General features: G+C 40.9%; 1 protein-coding gene across 1 annotated transcript; it reads left to right on the top strand.

Moving 5' to 3' along the window:
- Positions 1–3570: 3570 nt before the first annotated feature.
- On the top strand, positions 3571–16740 carry LOC136440452 (polycystin-1-like protein 2). Its single transcript, XM_066436501.1, has 19 exons — positions 3571–3637; positions 3937–4059; positions 4432–4533; positions 4910–5185; positions 5773–5934; positions 6802–6921; positions 7285–7340; positions 8690–8758; positions 8897–9028; positions 9800–9890; positions 10451–10611; positions 11080–11322; positions 12245–12731; positions 13513–13661; positions 14632–14856; positions 15315–15479; positions 15610–15770; positions 16298–16476; positions 16736–16740. The coding sequence occupies exons 1-19, from the start codon at positions 3571–3573 to the stop codon at positions 16738–16740; spliced, it is 2973 nt and encodes a 990-aa protein (XP_066292598.1).
- The last annotated feature ends 2179 nt before the right edge of the window (positions 16741–18919 follow it).

The following is an 18919-nucleotide window of genomic DNA, read 5'->3' as shown; positions in this document are numbered from 1 at the left end:
TATGTGAAATGCTCAACTTCCTTGAGCTGGGTTCCGTTCAGGGACTTTATCTCACCCGACATGATGATGATGATTATCTCACCATGTTGATTAAAGCAGTCTTTTTGGCATTGACCAACTTGCTGGGGACGTAGGGGTGAGGGCCGAAGACCTAGAGCACTTAATGGCGGACCGTAGCGACTGGAGGAAGAGGGCTGACTTAGTCCGGGCAACCCGCCCGACATGATGATGATGATGATATTTTATGCAATAATAAGGAGTAGTTCATTAACCCTAGGGGACAAAATTACCAGCACTAAAGGGGAGGGAGGGATTGTAGTGGTTACCACGATGGCACTTGTAGGAAACACACACACTTTGTGTCAAATTCACTCACTCCCAGGTTATTCCAAATGTAACATATTGAATTCATAAGCATATCATAAGTTTATTTACACATGTTGAGTGGCAAACTTAGCGAAAAATTGGCAATTTTATTCTTCTGTATCCAGACACAAATGACAATGTAGTCGCTATAGCTTTTACAAAACTGAAAGGGCAACAACAGTTCCTATAGTGTTACAATAGAAATTATCCATACACGAATTACATTTGAGTGCTAGTGACATTTGCATACGATCCAAGAGTTAGTGACTTTGACATGTTCAGCCAGTTTTTCCAGTTGCCATTGGCATTATTTATGCAAATAGCAGGAGTATGCGAAAATGGCTAATGCAATTATGCCATTTCATTCATATCATAATATGCTATTAACAGTAATGCAAATAGCGTGAATCTACTGTATATGATTTATAGGTAAAGGAGGTTTGATTTGACTGCTGGAACAGCTTCCCACCATCCCAGGCGCGTGTTTCTCAGATATCAGTGCTTTGATATGTGTCGGGACCTAGCTGTATTTGACATACCAACTTAGTCCATTGTTATTGGTAGCCTGGTATCCAAACCTGTTTATTATTATTGGTTTATTGGTAAAACGACTCCATTAGTGAGTGCACCGTAGTGTACTGCACTACTCTTCCTGGAGTCACATCATGTTGAACAGACAGATTACATTGGAACACATACACATAACATAACATAACATTACATAATATATACATATTTACATCAATTTCAAATTGCTACCAGTTCATAATGTTTTTGTCCATTTTTAGTCTGTCTTTGATGTGTATTTTGAATGTGGATGGTACAGATGTTCTGATATGATATGGAAGAGTGTTGTATGATTTTGAGCACCGGTAGAGAAAAGACTTGGTTGCAGATGATGTTTTTGGTTTTGGCAGTTTGAAATCGTTCCTTATAGCTCCCGAGAGGAGACTTGGGAGGTACATGTATAATACATGTAGGTTTGGATATCAGGCTAATAGTATGTTATTGGTCCTTATCATATACTAGCGCCCATGCATAGCGCCGTAATGTTTGTTTTGCAAACAAGTTCCAGATAAGGAATATGTCGGAATTAGGACCGTTCCCGTTACAGTTTTATGTTTTGAATCAAGTCAAATGTTGTTTATGTCTGCTTATTTTCTTTTCTTCCCTTTCCTGTGCTAAAATGTTTTAAGCGCCTGCACCACAGTACAAAATATATTGAATTGAATAGATTGGCGAGCATTCGTTTGCTAAGAAATCTTGTCTTTTTGCTTTCCATTATTTTGTTATGTCTCTACGGTACCTACCCTATCATAGGTCTAATCGGTGTCTTTTCTTATCAAAGTCAATGACATTTTTGATATATGAAGTTCCAATTTTTCTCTTCAGGAAACCACGCCTTTGAGGTCCTCCTTACTGCAAACCAGCAGTATAATGGCGTTAATTTCCTGGCCATCAACGCCAGACTCCCTGCTGATGGTCTGTCTGCCACTTCGGACTGGTGCAGGGACTACCAGAACCTCTGTGCAGAGTACGGACTGAGGCCGACGGGCTGTGGGGAGGACTATGCAGTCCAGGGTGGGAGTAGCAGCCACCCGGACAAAATTCGGTAGGTTCGGTGACATATAGAACAGTCATTCCTCCCTCAGTTAGAGGGACAAGTCTCCAACGGCAGCTGTCTTCAACTGGCGGACGAGAGCAGCGCCAGACGGGCTGGCGTTATCAAGGCGGACCTCGAGTGTTACAGAAGCATCCGGCAGCTTGCTGCAAGCATCCTAACCAGAACCAGCACGTCTCCCTCGAATTGGTGCCGCCGGAGATGGCGGATGCCCAAAGTGTGTGGGTCTCAGATTCGCAACCTGTTATCCACCTTAAACAAATCCACGCGAAGGCTACCGTGCCAACCCTCCTCACACCGATGTAGGAATTGACACGGTCACCGTACTCGATTTGAATATCTGTACCGAGTGGTTGCCATATATATATATAGAACAGTCATACTGTGCGCAGCTGCTGGTAGTATAATAACTGACCTATAACAAGATGCTGTTGTGTTTCCAGGTGTGTGACTGAGTACAACTCTGACCCCTACATCAACAACGTGCTCGGCTGTAGCCCGGTCTTGGGTGTACGTGACGTGGCGAACTTGGCTTTCTCAGCCGCGAATACAGGGGGCAGGAGTTTCGGCTTTTACAGGTGTAGCACCAGCTACTGCCAACGTGGGATTCGCGAGAGCGCTCAGGGCCTGTACAACACAGAAGCAGCCTTTCCCCAAAACGGGAGTGGAGACGGAATTGTGTACACCGTGTGTGCAGGCTCAGCAGGTAGGAATTTGCCACTATCATATTTATAATTGGTATTAAATTCACTCTAACGTTTCATATAGAATTACACGATTATTGCAAATGTCATGACCTTTCGAAACACCCCCAAAAAATGCGCCTGTCTCTGGTTCGACCAGAATATGATTGATATGGTGGTGGAGGGGGAGGTTCATGTTTGTTACTGTCGGTGAAAAATGATTTCGGAACCACAGAATTTTGCATATAGAATTTCATATCAGATAAACACTCACTCACTCTCTCCCATAGCTTAGTCAGGTGTAGGGGCAGCATTACGTTACAAAGGTAAGAGTGAACGAACGAACGAACGAACATGACTTGTGTATTCTGAACTCTTTGCAGAAGACGAATGTGCAACAAACAACGGTGGGTGTGCCCATAACTGCACATCCCAGGAAATAACAATTAATACATTTATGTAAATGAGAACTACTAGTATTGTAACAGCGATTGGAACGAAACAGTATCGCTGCTGTTGCAGTTGCTTTTATCTAGAACTTCAGCCAATAACGTTTGCCTTGGTTGTGTTCTGTACTTATTGTAGAGAACGGATGTGCAAGAGAAAATGGCGGGTGTGCCCAGAACTGTACCACCCTACCTGGGGGCCGTTACAACTGTTCCTGCACGGTGGGCTTCGTGTTGATGGGGGACGGGCATGGCTGCACAGGTAGGAGACTTGCAGTGTTATTGGATATAGGAGATTCTTTTTTTAATTTTTTTACACAACCAGGTAATCTCACCTGCTGACGTTTCAGTGTCTGTCAGACACCTTCTTCAGAGCTTCAGACTGGAGTACTGCTTCTCACCACTATAAGTAGCCGATATAGGTGACGCTTTTGTGGTGAGAATGTAATCCCAAATGTGGCTGAGCTTGTATCCCCCCTCGTCTCGGTTCATCACTGGTGATGACTTCCTGATCCATAGCGGTGAGAAGCAGTACTCCAGTCAGAAGCTCTGAAGAAGGTGTCTGACAGACACCGAAACGTCAGCAGGTGAGATTACCTGGTTGTGTAAAAAAAGAATCTCCTATATCCTATATTCTACCAACCTGATGAAATTATTTTCGGTTGCAATGTTATTGCTCTGACTTGTACATATGGCGGAGGTGTACAATCATGTATATGTATTGCAGCCAGTTTTAGCACTCTAGAATTTTATCCTTTGAAGAGGTAACGTTTCTTGTGGATGATTTAGACCCTGAATTTTACCTTTGTTCTTTTTGTAGAGCCCGACGAATGTGCGACAGTGAACGGCCGGTGCGACCACATCTGCTCCAACGTTCCGGGGGGGTACAGGTGCCAATGTCGCCAGGGCTTTGTGCTGATGGCAGACGCCCACGGCTGTGGAGGTAAAACAAGTTGTTACGGGATTGTAGTTCATTACACAGTCATGCACAAACTAGGAATAAACATTAAGGGCTTATCTGCAGTTCATGATTTATCAAGCAGCTTATTCTCACAATGAGCACTTAGAGAACAGAAATGTGCAATTTGATCAAAGTAATTATCCTCTATTTGTTTTATGTTCTATGTTCTATGTTCTTTGTGTTTTATTTTAACCCAAAATCGATGCCAGCTTGGCTAGGAGAGGTTTGAAATGAAAGCATAACTATCATATGTAATTATTCAACCTGCAACATTTAAAATGACAATCTAGAAAAGGCAATATAGCATTTTCTACTACATTGTGTTGTGTTGATACCATGTTTTTCGTTTGTAAGTGTGCGGCCAATGCCAAGGTGGGGACGTCAACTGTGACCCGATGTCAGGTGTCTGCTCGGCTGGGTGTCAGGATGGATGGAAAACTCAGCTTTGTGATAAAGGTATCGTCTGTGTCCATATTGTTGTTGTTCTCTCTCACAATTTATATATTCGGCACCCCTAAACTCTGTATTAATTTGGAAAATGAACTGGACTGAATCTCATGTTTACACACTCATGTCTTTTTAAAACGGGATATGATAGCATTGCTTTAAACTTTGTATCTGCATTTCAAGTTGCAAAAGCATCTAAACCAGTGAATTGAAATTACATGATATTATAATCACATGTGTCAGGTGCTCTGATTGAACCCCTTATGGGAAAAATATTTATGAACACTTAAATTGACACTTTTCAGTGTTAATAAATGTTTAATTTCAAACAGAGCAAGTGTTTAAACACTTGTCTTATGTAAAAATTGCATCATTTGTCTTGCAGCTGTGGATCCACCATTGGACCTGGCCGTAACTGACGTCACGGATGAAGGGTTCAAGGTCACCTGGTCTCCATCCCCTGACCTTGACCTTGAGGAATACCGTGTGGTGGTCTCCAAGCTGGACATGACGACAGTTGTCAACAAGACCTCAGACGACTCATCGCTTCCGGTGGTTGGCCTGTCACCGGAGACTGATTACATCATCAGGGTGACAGCCCTGTTCTCATCAGGCGGTTGCAGGTCACAGAGTGAGGCGACAATGATAGTGGCGACCACAGGTAGGGACTATCTACTAGTTATTGATAGTTGATGAAATCAAAGATAGAATTTTGTGAATAACTAAATCACCACAGCTATGTTAGCTGATAGCAGTCACAGATAGCAATGATCTGGTATTAATCTATTAGGAGAACATTGCTATTCTGCTAAAAAGTTAAACATGCCTCTGGTGATTTATAAGGATTTATAATGATTAAAACATTTACTAGAGAAATCTTTAAGGCTTCTTTTCAAAGAAAGAATATCTTCACATGTGAGGAATTGTTCTATACTACATGTTATGTGTTGCTCAACCAAAGTCATAGATATGTATCCAATCTACAGATTTGTATTTGAAAACTGTAGAAAAATACTATTAGTAGATTAATGTATACATTTATTCCATGGATATCTGAAAAGGAAATATTGGATTTAATCAAAATACATACAGAAACCTTGAAACTGATTTTTCTACATTTAAGTACAGTCACTGGACAGGCGCAGTCTTCTTGTTTTGGTATTTATAAGTACTGTTCTTCCTATGTTAAAAAAGATTTGTGAAAATTTGGTGAAGTAGTCTGTTTCATCTGAGTCTTTTCTCTGCTAGGCGCCACACCAACCACCACGCCTGCACCTGCTGCTACAACCACCACGCCTGCACCTGCTGCTACAACCACGCAGACAAGTCAGATGACCACCCTCCTTACCACCGAACCCGCAACTTCGACCGTAAGGGAAGTCGTGGGGGACGAAGGGTCATCTGATGACGGTAGGTTCTTGTGTGTTTAATACTACAGCAGTAAAAGACTGGAGAGGCCATCATTAAGCAATTGACACTTTTATAATTTAGCTTGTCTGTGATGTTTATATTCAACATATCAACAATTCATCCAGTGACATAATATTGTTTTCATGAAACCTGATGTTGGAGTGATGTCAACTGTAACATTGGTGTTTATATCGTTAATTACCTCGTAAAACGTTATAAAAATCTATCTGGATGACATTTAGATTTATCAAAACATCCCCCCCCCCCTCCGCGGCCATCACATTTACAGCCGCTGCTACAACTGAGCAGACAAGTGGGATGACCACAGTCCTGTCCACCAGATACATAGTACAGATACATAGTGCAGATACAAATACAGATATTAAAATCGAGTATGGTGACCGTGTCAATTCCTACATCGGAGTGAGAAGGGGTTGCATGGTAGCCTTCGCGTGGATTTGTTTTAGGTGGATAACAGGTTGCGAATCTGAGACCCACACACTGAGTGTGTGTGTGTGTGTGTGTGTGATAAAAATCTATCTAGATGACATTTAGATTTATCAAAACATTTTCCCCCTCCACGGCCATCACACCAATAGCCGCTGCTACAACTGAGCAGACAAGTGGGATGACCACAGTCCTGTCCACCAGATACATAGTACAGATACATAGTGCAGATAAAAAATACAGATATTCAAATCGAGTATGGCGACCGTGTCAATTCCTACATCGGAGTAAGAAGGGGTGGCATAGTAGCCTTCGCGTGAAGTTGTTTAAGGTGGATAACAGGTTGCGAATCTGAAACCCACACACTGAGTGTGTGTGTGTGATAAAAATCTATCTAGATGACATTTAGATTTATTAAAGCATTTTCCCCCTCCGCGGCCATCACACCAGCCGCCGCTGCTACAACTGAGCAGACAAGTGGGATGACCACAGTCCTGTCCACCAGACCAGCAACTGCAACCGTGCAACTCAGTGGCGATGGTAGGTCTCATCTGTTTACTTTTTGTAAAAATACATCAAAAATCTGAGCACTAATTTTATACACTTATACATGAGGCATTGATTCTTTTGTTAAACCAATGTACAATTTGGCCAGTGTACCAAATGCAAAAAAAACAATATCGTTTCCTCACTGTTATAAAATTACAAAGTCCTATGATGATAATTGATTTTCAGTAATCAAGTTGATGAGGCATTTGAAGCTATGTTTTCCATTGACAGTAGAATCTGATCTTCCATATTGCAAACCCCCATTTCTTTCAATGTTATCAAGAAAAAGATGCCTATTCTTCAATGCCATATGCTAAGGGATTGAATAATCATACTTCTCTCTCTACTGTGTAGAAACCAAGTTGACCAGCAGCAGGCCGCCGGTGGGTAACGGGGCGACACCTGACCAGGTATGTGGTTCTACAGCGGAGGGGATTTTGGGGGGTAAATTATTTGGTTAAAGACCCAACCAAAATTGGATTTGTCGAATTGTATATGACTTATAATTACATGACTTTATGAGCTCAGTGGAAAGGGGTAATAAAGTACAACCTATTCACCCTGAATGTAAGTGACCAAAAGTGTATTCGGGAGATAAGAGAAGGTATAAAAACTGAAGTACTGTTATTGTGTCTGTTATTGTGTGTGTGTGTGTGTGTTAATCAAAAAGAAGTGACTGTACACTGTACTGTACTTGCAAGAGGTATATGAACATAGAATATTTGTAAAAGATATTCTACCTTAATTCCTGTCCATTCGTAAGGCATACATCATACTAATTTTTTAACTGTGCTGCCCTTTATTTCGATTTGAAAGGCTCTTGCTCATAGTCTGGACAGCATCTATGCAGAATCCGTCTCCCCAAGCCCACAGGATGTACTACAGATACTGGCTCAGGTTAGTCATACATTATCAGGATTGTTTTTCTCTCAACAATTATGGCTCGGATCTCCACAGAAGTTTAGAGCAAGAAGGTGCTGGGGATGAAACCACTATGGACCAGGAGGGGGGGGGGACTTCCTGCTTGTTACCTTCCCATAAAAATACTAGCCATTTCTTGGGAGTTAACCTTTGCATCTTACTTAAACTTGCATTTTAAAGAGACAAGAACAATTTTTCAGTTGCAGGAAACATTAGTTTTGAAAGTCGGTATGAATTGGTACTGGGATTACAGTATGATGGGGGGGGGGGGACCACTGTTCCATTCTTTAGAGAGATTAACTGGACTTGTGCATTAAGTATGTTAAGAACACACATTCAATTAATCACAATGACCTTGACGACCTCGAAGCCGACGTAGACGAACTGTCACGGTACTCCCGACGACCTGACTTGCGGTGACGCCGACTCGATCCTCTACTGGCCTTGGATCGCTCCCGACGTGGAGACTGGAAACGGCGAAGAGACCCGCTGATCCTATCGTGATGCCGGAAGCAGAGACGTTGAAAGACGAAGACGGACACGAACTTGAAAGACTTGAAATTTTAGGAGAACGGACCGCTGTGCGACGCGACTATGACCGCCAGACCGCCGAAACTGCCGGGCGGAAGTGGTCCGAGCCGAGATGCCGACGGGGGGGGGGGGGGAGCATGCGCTGACCTGCTCAGGACCCGTGTGTTGCAGGCGGAGCTTGCGAGGCCAAGCCAATTAACAAAAATGACCACGCAGACATTCACCACAATTAATCACAATGTTATTACTAATTCTTTGTCCTTAATGCAAATTTATTCTTAAGAATGTATCTTTCATTAATGAGAAGAATGCGGATGTCTCTGGAGATGCTGCTGTATTGGAGCAGCCAACATCAGCTGCTGAGGAAAAGGCACAGGTAAGCATTGCTAAGTAGTCTGTAAAATGTTAAAGCATTGGGAAACATTCAGGAAATCTTTTTCTTGTGGAAATATGGGGACGTTTTATGGAGTTTGGACCAGGATAAGGTGTTCAATCTTGTTATCCGTTGTTGTAGATGTGCAGGAAGGCAATTAAAACATTGGTGTCTGAAACGGGTCGGGCCCAGACGCCGCAACGTGTGCAAATGCTCTCTGAGTTATCATCACTTGTCATTAAGTCCTGTCCTGGCATTCCACAGGAGGATAAGGTAAAAGGCGCTGATGGGATTTTTTTACAAAGTTGAACCGTTTGACTCCTCACCTACAACTACGACTTGACTACTCATGTCATGCTTGCAGCTGTGCAGAAAACTATCATATTTCATCTCCGATTCGGGTTTTAATGTGCCTATCTTGTTATGCATGGCATGAGTCTTTGACTTTATTGTACTGCAGTACTGTATACTAAATTGTATTAGGGCATCCTTTTTAATGTTAATATATGCAGCATGGATTTTTCACATCATGCAAATAGCTATTAATCCTTTTCATATACTTGAATGTACTGAACAAAACATCTCACTTTGTACTTGTCAGAATCTTTTGCCGCATAAGGCATCTCATCAACTATTCTCTTTACCACAGATGCATGTAATTACAAGTCACTCTGTTTTTGATTAGTGGAAATCTGCCCAAAATATCTGCATATCTAGATGCCGGTTGAGCAACTGTTACTTTCAAATCTGTCTCTTTTAAAGCCCCACCATGTAGTTTTAGGCCAATACAGAAAGTAGATTTTTCCATTTCCATTTCTTTGGATAGCAAGTTTGTTTTGTTTTTGCACAGTTCACCAACACCATAAATAGACGAAATAATGAAGAAAATATGCTGAAAAGGGGTTGTACATGTCAGTACCTGCCATTCACATTAAGATTTGTTCACAAGAATATTTTCAATTTTTGTGACAAAATCTTACATAGTGGGGCTTTAAGATAAAGCAGACCCTTCATAGTTGTCAAACATTTATATGCTTTATATAGGACATGGCCGTGAGTGTTCTGAAGTCCATCAGCAGCAACCTGGACCAACTGGACATGTCTGACCCGTCGACTGTCGAGTCTGTGGGAGGATGTAAGTACAGGGTCATGTTCATCAGTCACACGGTGCTTCCAGAAATCTATTCTGAAGTTTATTTATTTATGCAGGAGAAGCGCATCACCTTAAATGTGTTTTTCAATGTTTCATGGGAGGAAGACTTTAAACACGTAAGAAACATTCACACATAACATAAAGAAAGTCATAAAATATGAAATTATTCACACAAAGTCAAACGTAAGGATGAGAAAAAAAGAGTTGATATTGAATTTGTCAGCTGTAACGATTCATGAAACACATGTTATACTGATCAGTGTCAAAGATTGTCCCTTAAGTTAGTGATTTTGTTAATGGTATAGTTTGTTGTAAAATTGTAATTTTAAGTCTGAATCTTAATTCTGTATGGTCCGTATACGTAACAACACAGACTGTGGATGTTGTTCTCATCTGCATATAGTCTAACTTTTATAGTGGGGCACAACAGAACATTTCCCACGCTTCTCGGTTTTCTGTTTCTCTTAGTGTTTATCAATCACTGAAATGCTTAACATCACTTTCAAATTGATAATTTTGCTTCTGTTCTACTTCTAAATCAGCTCTGGTGGAGTCCGTTGGTTCTCTGCTTGAGGAACCAGAGAGAGATGCAGAAGAGGCTGATGGGAAGCCTGCACCTGATCTCGAGGAGGAAGACCAGAGTCTCTCTCCAAAGGAGCGTCTTGAAAAGGCAGAAGAAAAGGAGCAGAAGAACCAATCTGAGGTAACAAGAAGTTTTCATTATTTGTTCAGTGCTTGACTTTGCTCTACATTAAATGTTTCATTTGTTGAGTTTTTGTTCAGGTTCATCTTCCATCCTGGATCATGACTCAAATCACACGCATTGGAAGCTGTTCTTCTTTGTTTGATTTTGCATGATGTGTAATTAACAGTGAACAAAAAAGCTTCGAGTTTGTAAATTTTCCCCCAAAAAACTTTTTCAGACCTACTGATTACAACAAATCCTGACTGTGCTATACTTGATTGTACATATTAGTTACATACATTTTTGTACCTTCTTAAAATGTTTCTTTTTTTCATGCCTATCTATCTTCATTTTGCTTTCATCAGAAAAATGTCAAACTATGGTGTCTTAAACATTGTGTTCATAGTGTTTCAGGTTATTGAGGACAGAACTAGATAATCTGAGTAACACTAACTCATCATACTGTCTCCTAACGGTTACTTACAGAGACGAAGACTTGTCCAGGAAAGCCGCCAGGTCCTGGACGGTCTGTACAGCGCCATTATCGGCGCCATGAGGCTAGGAGCCCCGCCGGTAACCATCGAGAGGGGCGACATCGTGCTGCGTGCCCAGAGGATCTGGGGTGACCAGTTTGGAGGCCAGGTCGTGCAGACGAAGAATGGGAGCTTCCATGTTCCGTCTAAAACAGCGCTCTTCGGAGACTATACACCGCACAGCGTCGCTATTAAGGTTCTGGTTATTAATGATCCTTATCTTTCCTTTTTTATACCTGTGATGATATCAATGTTGAAGATTGTTTTGAGGATTGTTTCTATCTGTCTTTCCAGTATGATTGTTTGTGTTTGTCACATGCTTATGAGTTAACTGTAACTGTTGTTCATTTATACGTTTGTGAAGGTTAGACACCCAGGTAACCAATATATAAAGAGAATTCAAACTCTACAACTGGATAAGAATTCGGAGATTTATTTCCGGACGTTTCGAGTGACATCCATCACTCTTCTTCAGCGTCACTAAAATGAACTAGCAGAACTAATCAGTACTTATTTACAATAACTACAATTTACAATAATCCACAACCCCACCCTAAACAGGAAGGGAGGACTCCGCGTAGAACTCTCCGGTACCTGGGACCCCGCCCTCCCCCCAACCAAAGGACAATAGATGTTCCTATGGTGTTGTCTTACCATAGGAACCTTCCAGATCTTGTTTTACAATTCAATACGTCTTATGCATGACTGTGTGATTTGCCATGTAAAACCGGTTTTTCTAGTTATTGTAAATAAGTACTGGTTAGTTCTGCTAGTTCATTTTAGTGACGCTGAAGAAGAGTGATTGATGTCACTCGAAACGTCCGGAAATAAATCTCCGAATTCTTATCCAGTTGTAGAGTTTGACTTCTCTTTATATGTTGTTCATTTACTTTGTACAGGTCCTGGAGATATTTTTCATTAAAAAAATCTTTTATATCCACAGAGTTGTGATTGCATTTTCATTCAGTGGTTGCCACTACTTTGACATCATGTTTATCTTGGTTGGATTGAAAGTGGGGTACAGAAATTCAGATTCCAGTTCCTGTTACAGTAGAATGGGCAAAAGACAGAATTATATTGCAAAAGTTAATGAAATATTGATTCTGTTATTTTTGCAGTTGACGCAGTTTCAACAGAACCCATTTACCTGGGGGCGCGGGGAGTACCAGGCACGTTCCTCTGTCATGGAACTGTCACTCCAACAGAACAACATCCCCGTGGCCTTCAACAACCTGACTGAAGACTTCTACATCACCATTCCGGGCGGCTCCGGAAACAAACCAGCGACAACAACCATCACCTTCCCTGCCCCAGGAAACACAAGTTCAAGCTACCATTTGCTGAACCTCACCAACACCGCAGAAGGATTCCTGGTCACCATCACCCCGCTGAATAGGAGTGTGGTGTACGACGTTTCCGGTAGTTACGGCGGTCGCCCTGACGACCAAAACTACAACGTGTCCATGGAGACGTACGTCCTACCCGAGGAGTGTGCCTTGATGAAGACCCTGAGTGGCGATGAAGACACAGAGAAGAGAGAGGCAACAATGTTCGTCTCGGGAGAGGATGATCCTGTGGACTACTACATCAAGGTCCAAATACGTGGTGTGTATTTTTAGCGAAGCTGTAGGAGCGAGCTTGATAGTATACTTTACGCCCGATTTGCAAGAATTCCCGGAATTCCACAGGAATCTCTGCAATCCGTCCGAGCAAACCCTGGGGAACGCCCGTCTGTCACTATACCTTGTTAGTACGTCTGGCACCTCGGCACGCAGGTCCTACTTAATTGCGTGGTGTCCGATTTCGTACTGGTGGGATTGTGTCAGTATTCTAGCTTTGAAAAGGGTTTTCAACCTACCCCAGTTGATCTACAGTATTATCCCAAAAACGTGCTGAACATCATGCCTTCCACCAAAAAACCTATGTGAACACCAAAATTTGAGGATATCCAGGCATATATAGAAAGGTAAAGTTTTTTAACAGAACGATGATACATGTTTAATGCTACAAATACAAAATTCTGTTTGCCAGATGAAGGAGGTTGTCTTGTCCATAATGACATGAATCACTAAACTATGTTTTGTCATATCTGTTCTATTGTTGTGAAGGAAAAGTACAAATGTCTGTAGAGATTTTGAACATGGTATTTTACAAAATGTACATCATTATGATAATGAATGTGAAATCTGATTCATAGAAAGTGTGCCTAATATTTTCATGAATCACTTCCACTGTTGCGATGTTTGTTTCTTTGTTTCTTCATTAGGAATCTCCAAAAGCAAAAATACATCATATACTGTCTTTGTGATGTTGACAACAGGAGTCACCGGTGATATCCTAGTAGTTGCACGCTTCTCAGCTCTGTCATAAACTTCCTTTTTTCCAGGACCAGTAGCCGAATGCGACTTTGAGAAAAGAGCTGACGTGAAGGAGTCACACGCCAATGACTTCTACGCCTACCAGATCCAGTGGGCCCGTTTGAGCTGCGTCTACTGGAGCGAGACCCAGGAAGACTGGAGCACTGACGGCTGCACGGTGTGTACAGTTCTCATTGTTTTGTCAGAACTTAGCTTTTAGTATTCATAATTTTTACAACTATTAATACCTGACAGTGTGCTACATTGTAAACACATACAAAGTAAAAACTTTGGCTGTTTACCAATAAAATGTCCTTGCTTTGGTATAGAAAACAGCAGATTTTTGTCACATATTGTTCATAATCTGTACATGAAACATGACTGCCCTTTTCATTACTGGACCAGGTACAGTGTTTGTGTTTGATATTATGCCAGCAAAAGCAATTAGATGGTTCATATTTCATTTCAACCTTCATTTCAGGCACCTGGCCCATATAATACAAAATACAAAGGAGAAAGACTACATAAAAATACAATACAATATACCTAACTTATACTATCTTGATATTGATGGACAGCTTAATGTTAGATAGTTAGATAGCTATAGTTATACGTATTTGTTATTTCTGTGAACTCCTACTCTGGACACCAAAGCATGGACACTCCAGTGTCGGTCGACCCCGAAGGACCTACATTGACCAACTTGCTGGGGACGTAGGGGTGAGGGCCGAAGATCTAGAGCACTTAATGGCGGACCGTAGCGACTGGAGGAAGAGGGTTGACTTAGTCCGGGCAACCCGCCTGACATGATGATGATGATGTTATTTCTGAGCCTAATTTGGTAATGATTGGGTACTTATAAATCTTCTGCAAGAGTGTTTTGACCAGAGGTACTAATGTACATGTATTCAGGCCACTCTTTCTGACTAAATGTTTGACAATGGGAACTGCCTTTTTGGTCCATGGTCTACTGACATTTTCAATCAATCATGATATCATCTGAAGCAGTGGAAATCATTTAATGATAATTCTATAAAAAGCTAGAAAATTAATGATAGCTTTTTCTTTTTTTCTAAATAAATATAAAATGACCAGTGGTTGTACCAGCAAAATCTGATAACAACATGTTTCTTTACTACTTTCCACAGATTAGCAAGCAGTCCACCATTGCCAGCACCATCTGTCACTGCAACCATCTGACGGCCTTCGGAACTGATTTCGCCACTCCGCCGAACACGTTCGACTTCGGGGAGTTGAACTTCAGTGACTTGGTGGACAACGTTGCCGTTGTGGCAGCCATCATTGTGGCACTCTGTCTCTACTTTTCCACAACAGCCGTGGTCACGATTGCTGAGCGTAGAGGGAAAAGGATGGTAAGTAGTCATCATCAATCAATCAAGCATATCTGGCCAATAAAAGTGACCATGTGTAATGTTATGGTTATTCGTTATCATTTGATTTTTACTCTGTTGACGTTTTATTTCGTACTGGATGTTCTGCTGGTACATTTTTTTAGCAAGTATTGAAAAATCAGATGTTTATTTAATATTGATATGGATATTGATTAGTTTTCATCAGCAGTTACAGACATACGAGCCCTGCAAGCCAGTGCATGTAGCTAAAGCCTTGCTGACAAGGACACGATGTGTAATTGAACGAAGATTTTCTTATAGATATAATTAGCATGCATATTAGCAACATACCTGCAGTTTACTGTATCTATAATGATATATTCAGCTTCAGTAAGACTATGATATTAGTATCTACTGTCAGGGTCAGTACTCTGTACAATGTGAACATTCATGTTCTATGTCTTCACATATTGTTACAGTTACATCACGCTGTGAAGTTGGACAACCTTCAGAACGGCTACCTGTACCGCATGCTCATCTGGACAGGGGCAGCTAAGCATGCTGGGACAGAATCCACTGTTTCCTTCAAGCTGTTTGGAGCTGCAGCAAACTCCGATGTGCGAGTGGTCGACATCACAGAGAAGGTTGGACATCAAATTTGGCACTGACTCAACTCCTTATAATTATTTCATCACCCAACTTTCCCCTGAATATGTTTTTGAGTACAATTATTAATGGCAGGTCCTAACATGTGGAATTTTTGTTGTTGTTTAGGTTTTCACCCAGAACAGCCAGGTGACCCTGACCTTCAGCACAGCAGAACAGCTGGGTAACGTGGAGCTGCTGCAGCTCATGCACGACAACAGTGGGGAGGGGGGCCGTGCATCGTGGAACGTGGACAGAGCAGCAGTGCAGGATCTCACCACAGGCAAACTGTGAGTTCACTGGAGCTTTCCATGTATTGCACCTATAGTATAATTATGATACATACATCTTTATGTCTATATTTTTCTTCTCATAGTATTTCTTTCTTACAGCTACTAAGGTGGAGTGAGGTGTGATCATGACAGATAAAAATAATAATAAATGTAGCCAGTTGAGTTCAGAGCGGTCGTCAGATCCTGTATACACAGTGTGTCAACTCAGCTGTTTTTAGATGAAGAGATAGAAAATGTATCACTCTTCAAACACCTAATAACTGTGCCAATTAATTTTCCTTCTCTCAGTATTTAAGAATTATTCTGTGAAAACACAAAGTCACGGAGTGCTGTAATGCGTCTTTTGTAGCCAAATTGAACAACATTTTAAAACAGCTTGAATGTTGTGTGAAACATTCATTGAATTTTTCATTGATGACAAGTAGAGTCCTTCAAAGTACATTTACATGCACGTATAACAGAAATTTTCAATTTCTTTAGTAGAAAGTCACACTCGGCAATTTTTCAAACTTAAATTGCAACAGGTTCTATTTCTTCTGCGGCGAGTGGCTGGCAGCCGACCGCGGAGACGGGCAGGTGGTGAAGACCTTTCCTGTCGCCACTGAGGAGGACCTGCGATCCTTCGGGTTCCTCTTCCCGGCAAGTCTGCGGAGTAATCTGCCAAAGGAACACCTATTCTTGTCCGTCGCTATCATGCCGGAAGGTAACATTAGTATTGCTTCCCTAAGTTTACCGTAAATACTATCTGTAATGACTTTTATGTAGTTTTTATGTCTTAGGTTTGTATGTTTTATGTCCATGAAGATTAGCTGCTTCCAAATCTTGTATGTTAGATAATGGACTTAATGAAGTTTCCACATTTGCATTCTAACATCTTTACCATAAATACTATATATACAATTACTGTTGCTGTAATGAGTTTTATGTAGTTTGTATGTCTTGTACGTTTTATGTCCATGAAGATTAGCTGCTTACAAATCTTGTATGTTAGTTAATGGATTTGATAAAGTATCGAAGTATCCACTCTTTAATTTATTATTGAAAGGATTGTTCCCCCAAAACTGGTCAAATAGTTACATAGTCCCCATCTTCAAATCAGGAAAAAAAGACAACGCAAACAACTACCGAGGAATTTCTATTTCTAGCTGCCTGGGTAAACTATTTACTTCTATACTGAACAAGAGAATCACATCTTTTCTGGAAGAAAACGAAATATTAAAACCTAACCAAACCGGATTCCGCAAAAATTACAGAACAACAGATAACATATTTGTCTTAAAAACATTAATCTCAAAATATACACAATCAGGAAAGCGACTCTTTGCATGTTTCGTGGACCTATCCAAAGCGTTTGATTCAATCTGGCACGAAGGCCTACTATTCAAAATTCTATCAAACGGCATCACTGGTAATTTCTTCAATATAATAAAAAGCCTTTATAGCCAATCGGTAGCATGCGTGAAGACAAATTCAGGTTTAAGTGAATGTTTTCCAATCGAGGTTGGAGTAAGGCAAGGTTGTGTCCTCAGTCCTTCACTTTTTAATCTATACATCAGTGACTTAGCAAATGAACTGAATACAGGAAACTTCGATGCGCCCTTATTAAACACATCTAAGGTATCAAGCCTTTTCTATGCTGACGACATTGTCTTACTGTCCACAACCCAACATGGACTACAAAATGCAATAAACTCTCTTGGTGCTTTCTGCAATAAATGGAAATTATCAATCAATCTAAACAAAACAAAAATAATTGTATTCAACAAAAAGGGACATATGTCCCCAAACCTCAAATTTTATTCACTCAACAAGAACATAGAGATCGTCTCCTCATACTGCTATCTAGGGGTTGTCTTTACGACAGGGGGAAACTTCACAACAGCATTAAAAATATTACAAAAGAAAGCTCTGAGAGCTTTATTTAGTATCAAAACAACTCTGGGAGACAGTAACCCGTCAATATCTGTCTATTGTAAACTATTTGATGCATGCGTAGTCCCAATACTAACTTATGGTGCGGAGGCGTGGGGCAAAAGTGGACTCAACGACAAGTCCCCAATCGAGCAAGTACATCTTAAGTTTTGTAAATCAATCCTGGGTGTTAGAAAGAATGCTAGCAACCTCGCCGCAAGAGCAGAACTGGGTAGGTTCCCGTTATGGATTGCAATTTACACTAGATTATATTCATATTACAAAAGATTGGTTAAAGAGGTGCCGACAAGTAGCCTTCAGTTTGAAGCATATTTAGCACAGCAAGAATTGCACCGAAGTAAAGTACCATGCTGGTTATCCGATGTTAGTAAAATTCTTGAGGAGTCGGGCTATGCCTACCTACTTATCAACAAGGATCACAATACATCATATGCACAGTCTGCTTTAAAACAAAGACTAAAAGACATTTTTATACAAACATTTTACTCAGAACTAAACTCCCCTGGCAAGAAAGAGAACCAAGGCAACAAATTAAGAACATACAGAAAATTCAAACGGGCATATGAAAGAGAAAAATATCTTGTCATCAAAAACTTTAGCCATCGCCGAGCCATGGCTAAGCTAAGAATTAGCGACCACCCACTGCATATTGAAACTGGTAGATACAGCCGGACTCCTCCTAGCGATAGGCTATGTGCACTCTGTAATAAGAACTCTATAGAAGATGAAGTACATTTTATTCTAGAATGCTCACTGTACAAAGATTTACGCATCTCTTTGGTTAACGCAATACAACTAGACCAGAGATATACAAACTTAACAAATGACAAACTGTTCATATACTTGATGTCATCGAATAATCAATCGGTAATTGAGAAACTCTGTGAATTCGTGTACACATGTCTCAAGAAGAGAGAAGTAGCGTGTAAACTTTAGAGGTAGATAGAACATAGAATAGTTTTCTTCATTTTTCTTTCTGTTATTACAATGCACAATTGTATTACTTGTAATGCATTTAGCCCGGAAGGGCATGAACATGCAAATAAACATGTATCTGTATAGCCGGTATAACCGTCCTTTGAAAGCGGTAGCGAAGCTGCATTTAATATCTTTATCATGGAAGATCCCTGGGACTCCATATTACAAGATATGTCTGAAATGTCACTGATAAAGTTGTATTGGATGAATGCCTCTTTTTGCCGTATTTGATAAAG

Source organism: Branchiostoma lanceolatum, chromosome 8, assembly GCF_035083965.1.
Source record: "Branchiostoma lanceolatum isolate klBraLanc5 chromosome 8, klBraLanc5.hap2, whole genome shotgun sequence".
Classification (NCBI taxonomy): Eukaryota; Metazoa; Chordata; class Leptocardii; order Amphioxiformes; family Branchiostomatidae; genus Branchiostoma; species Branchiostoma lanceolatum.
Note: the sequence above shows the minus strand (reverse complement) of the source record. Positions and strands in the feature narration are given on the sequence as shown.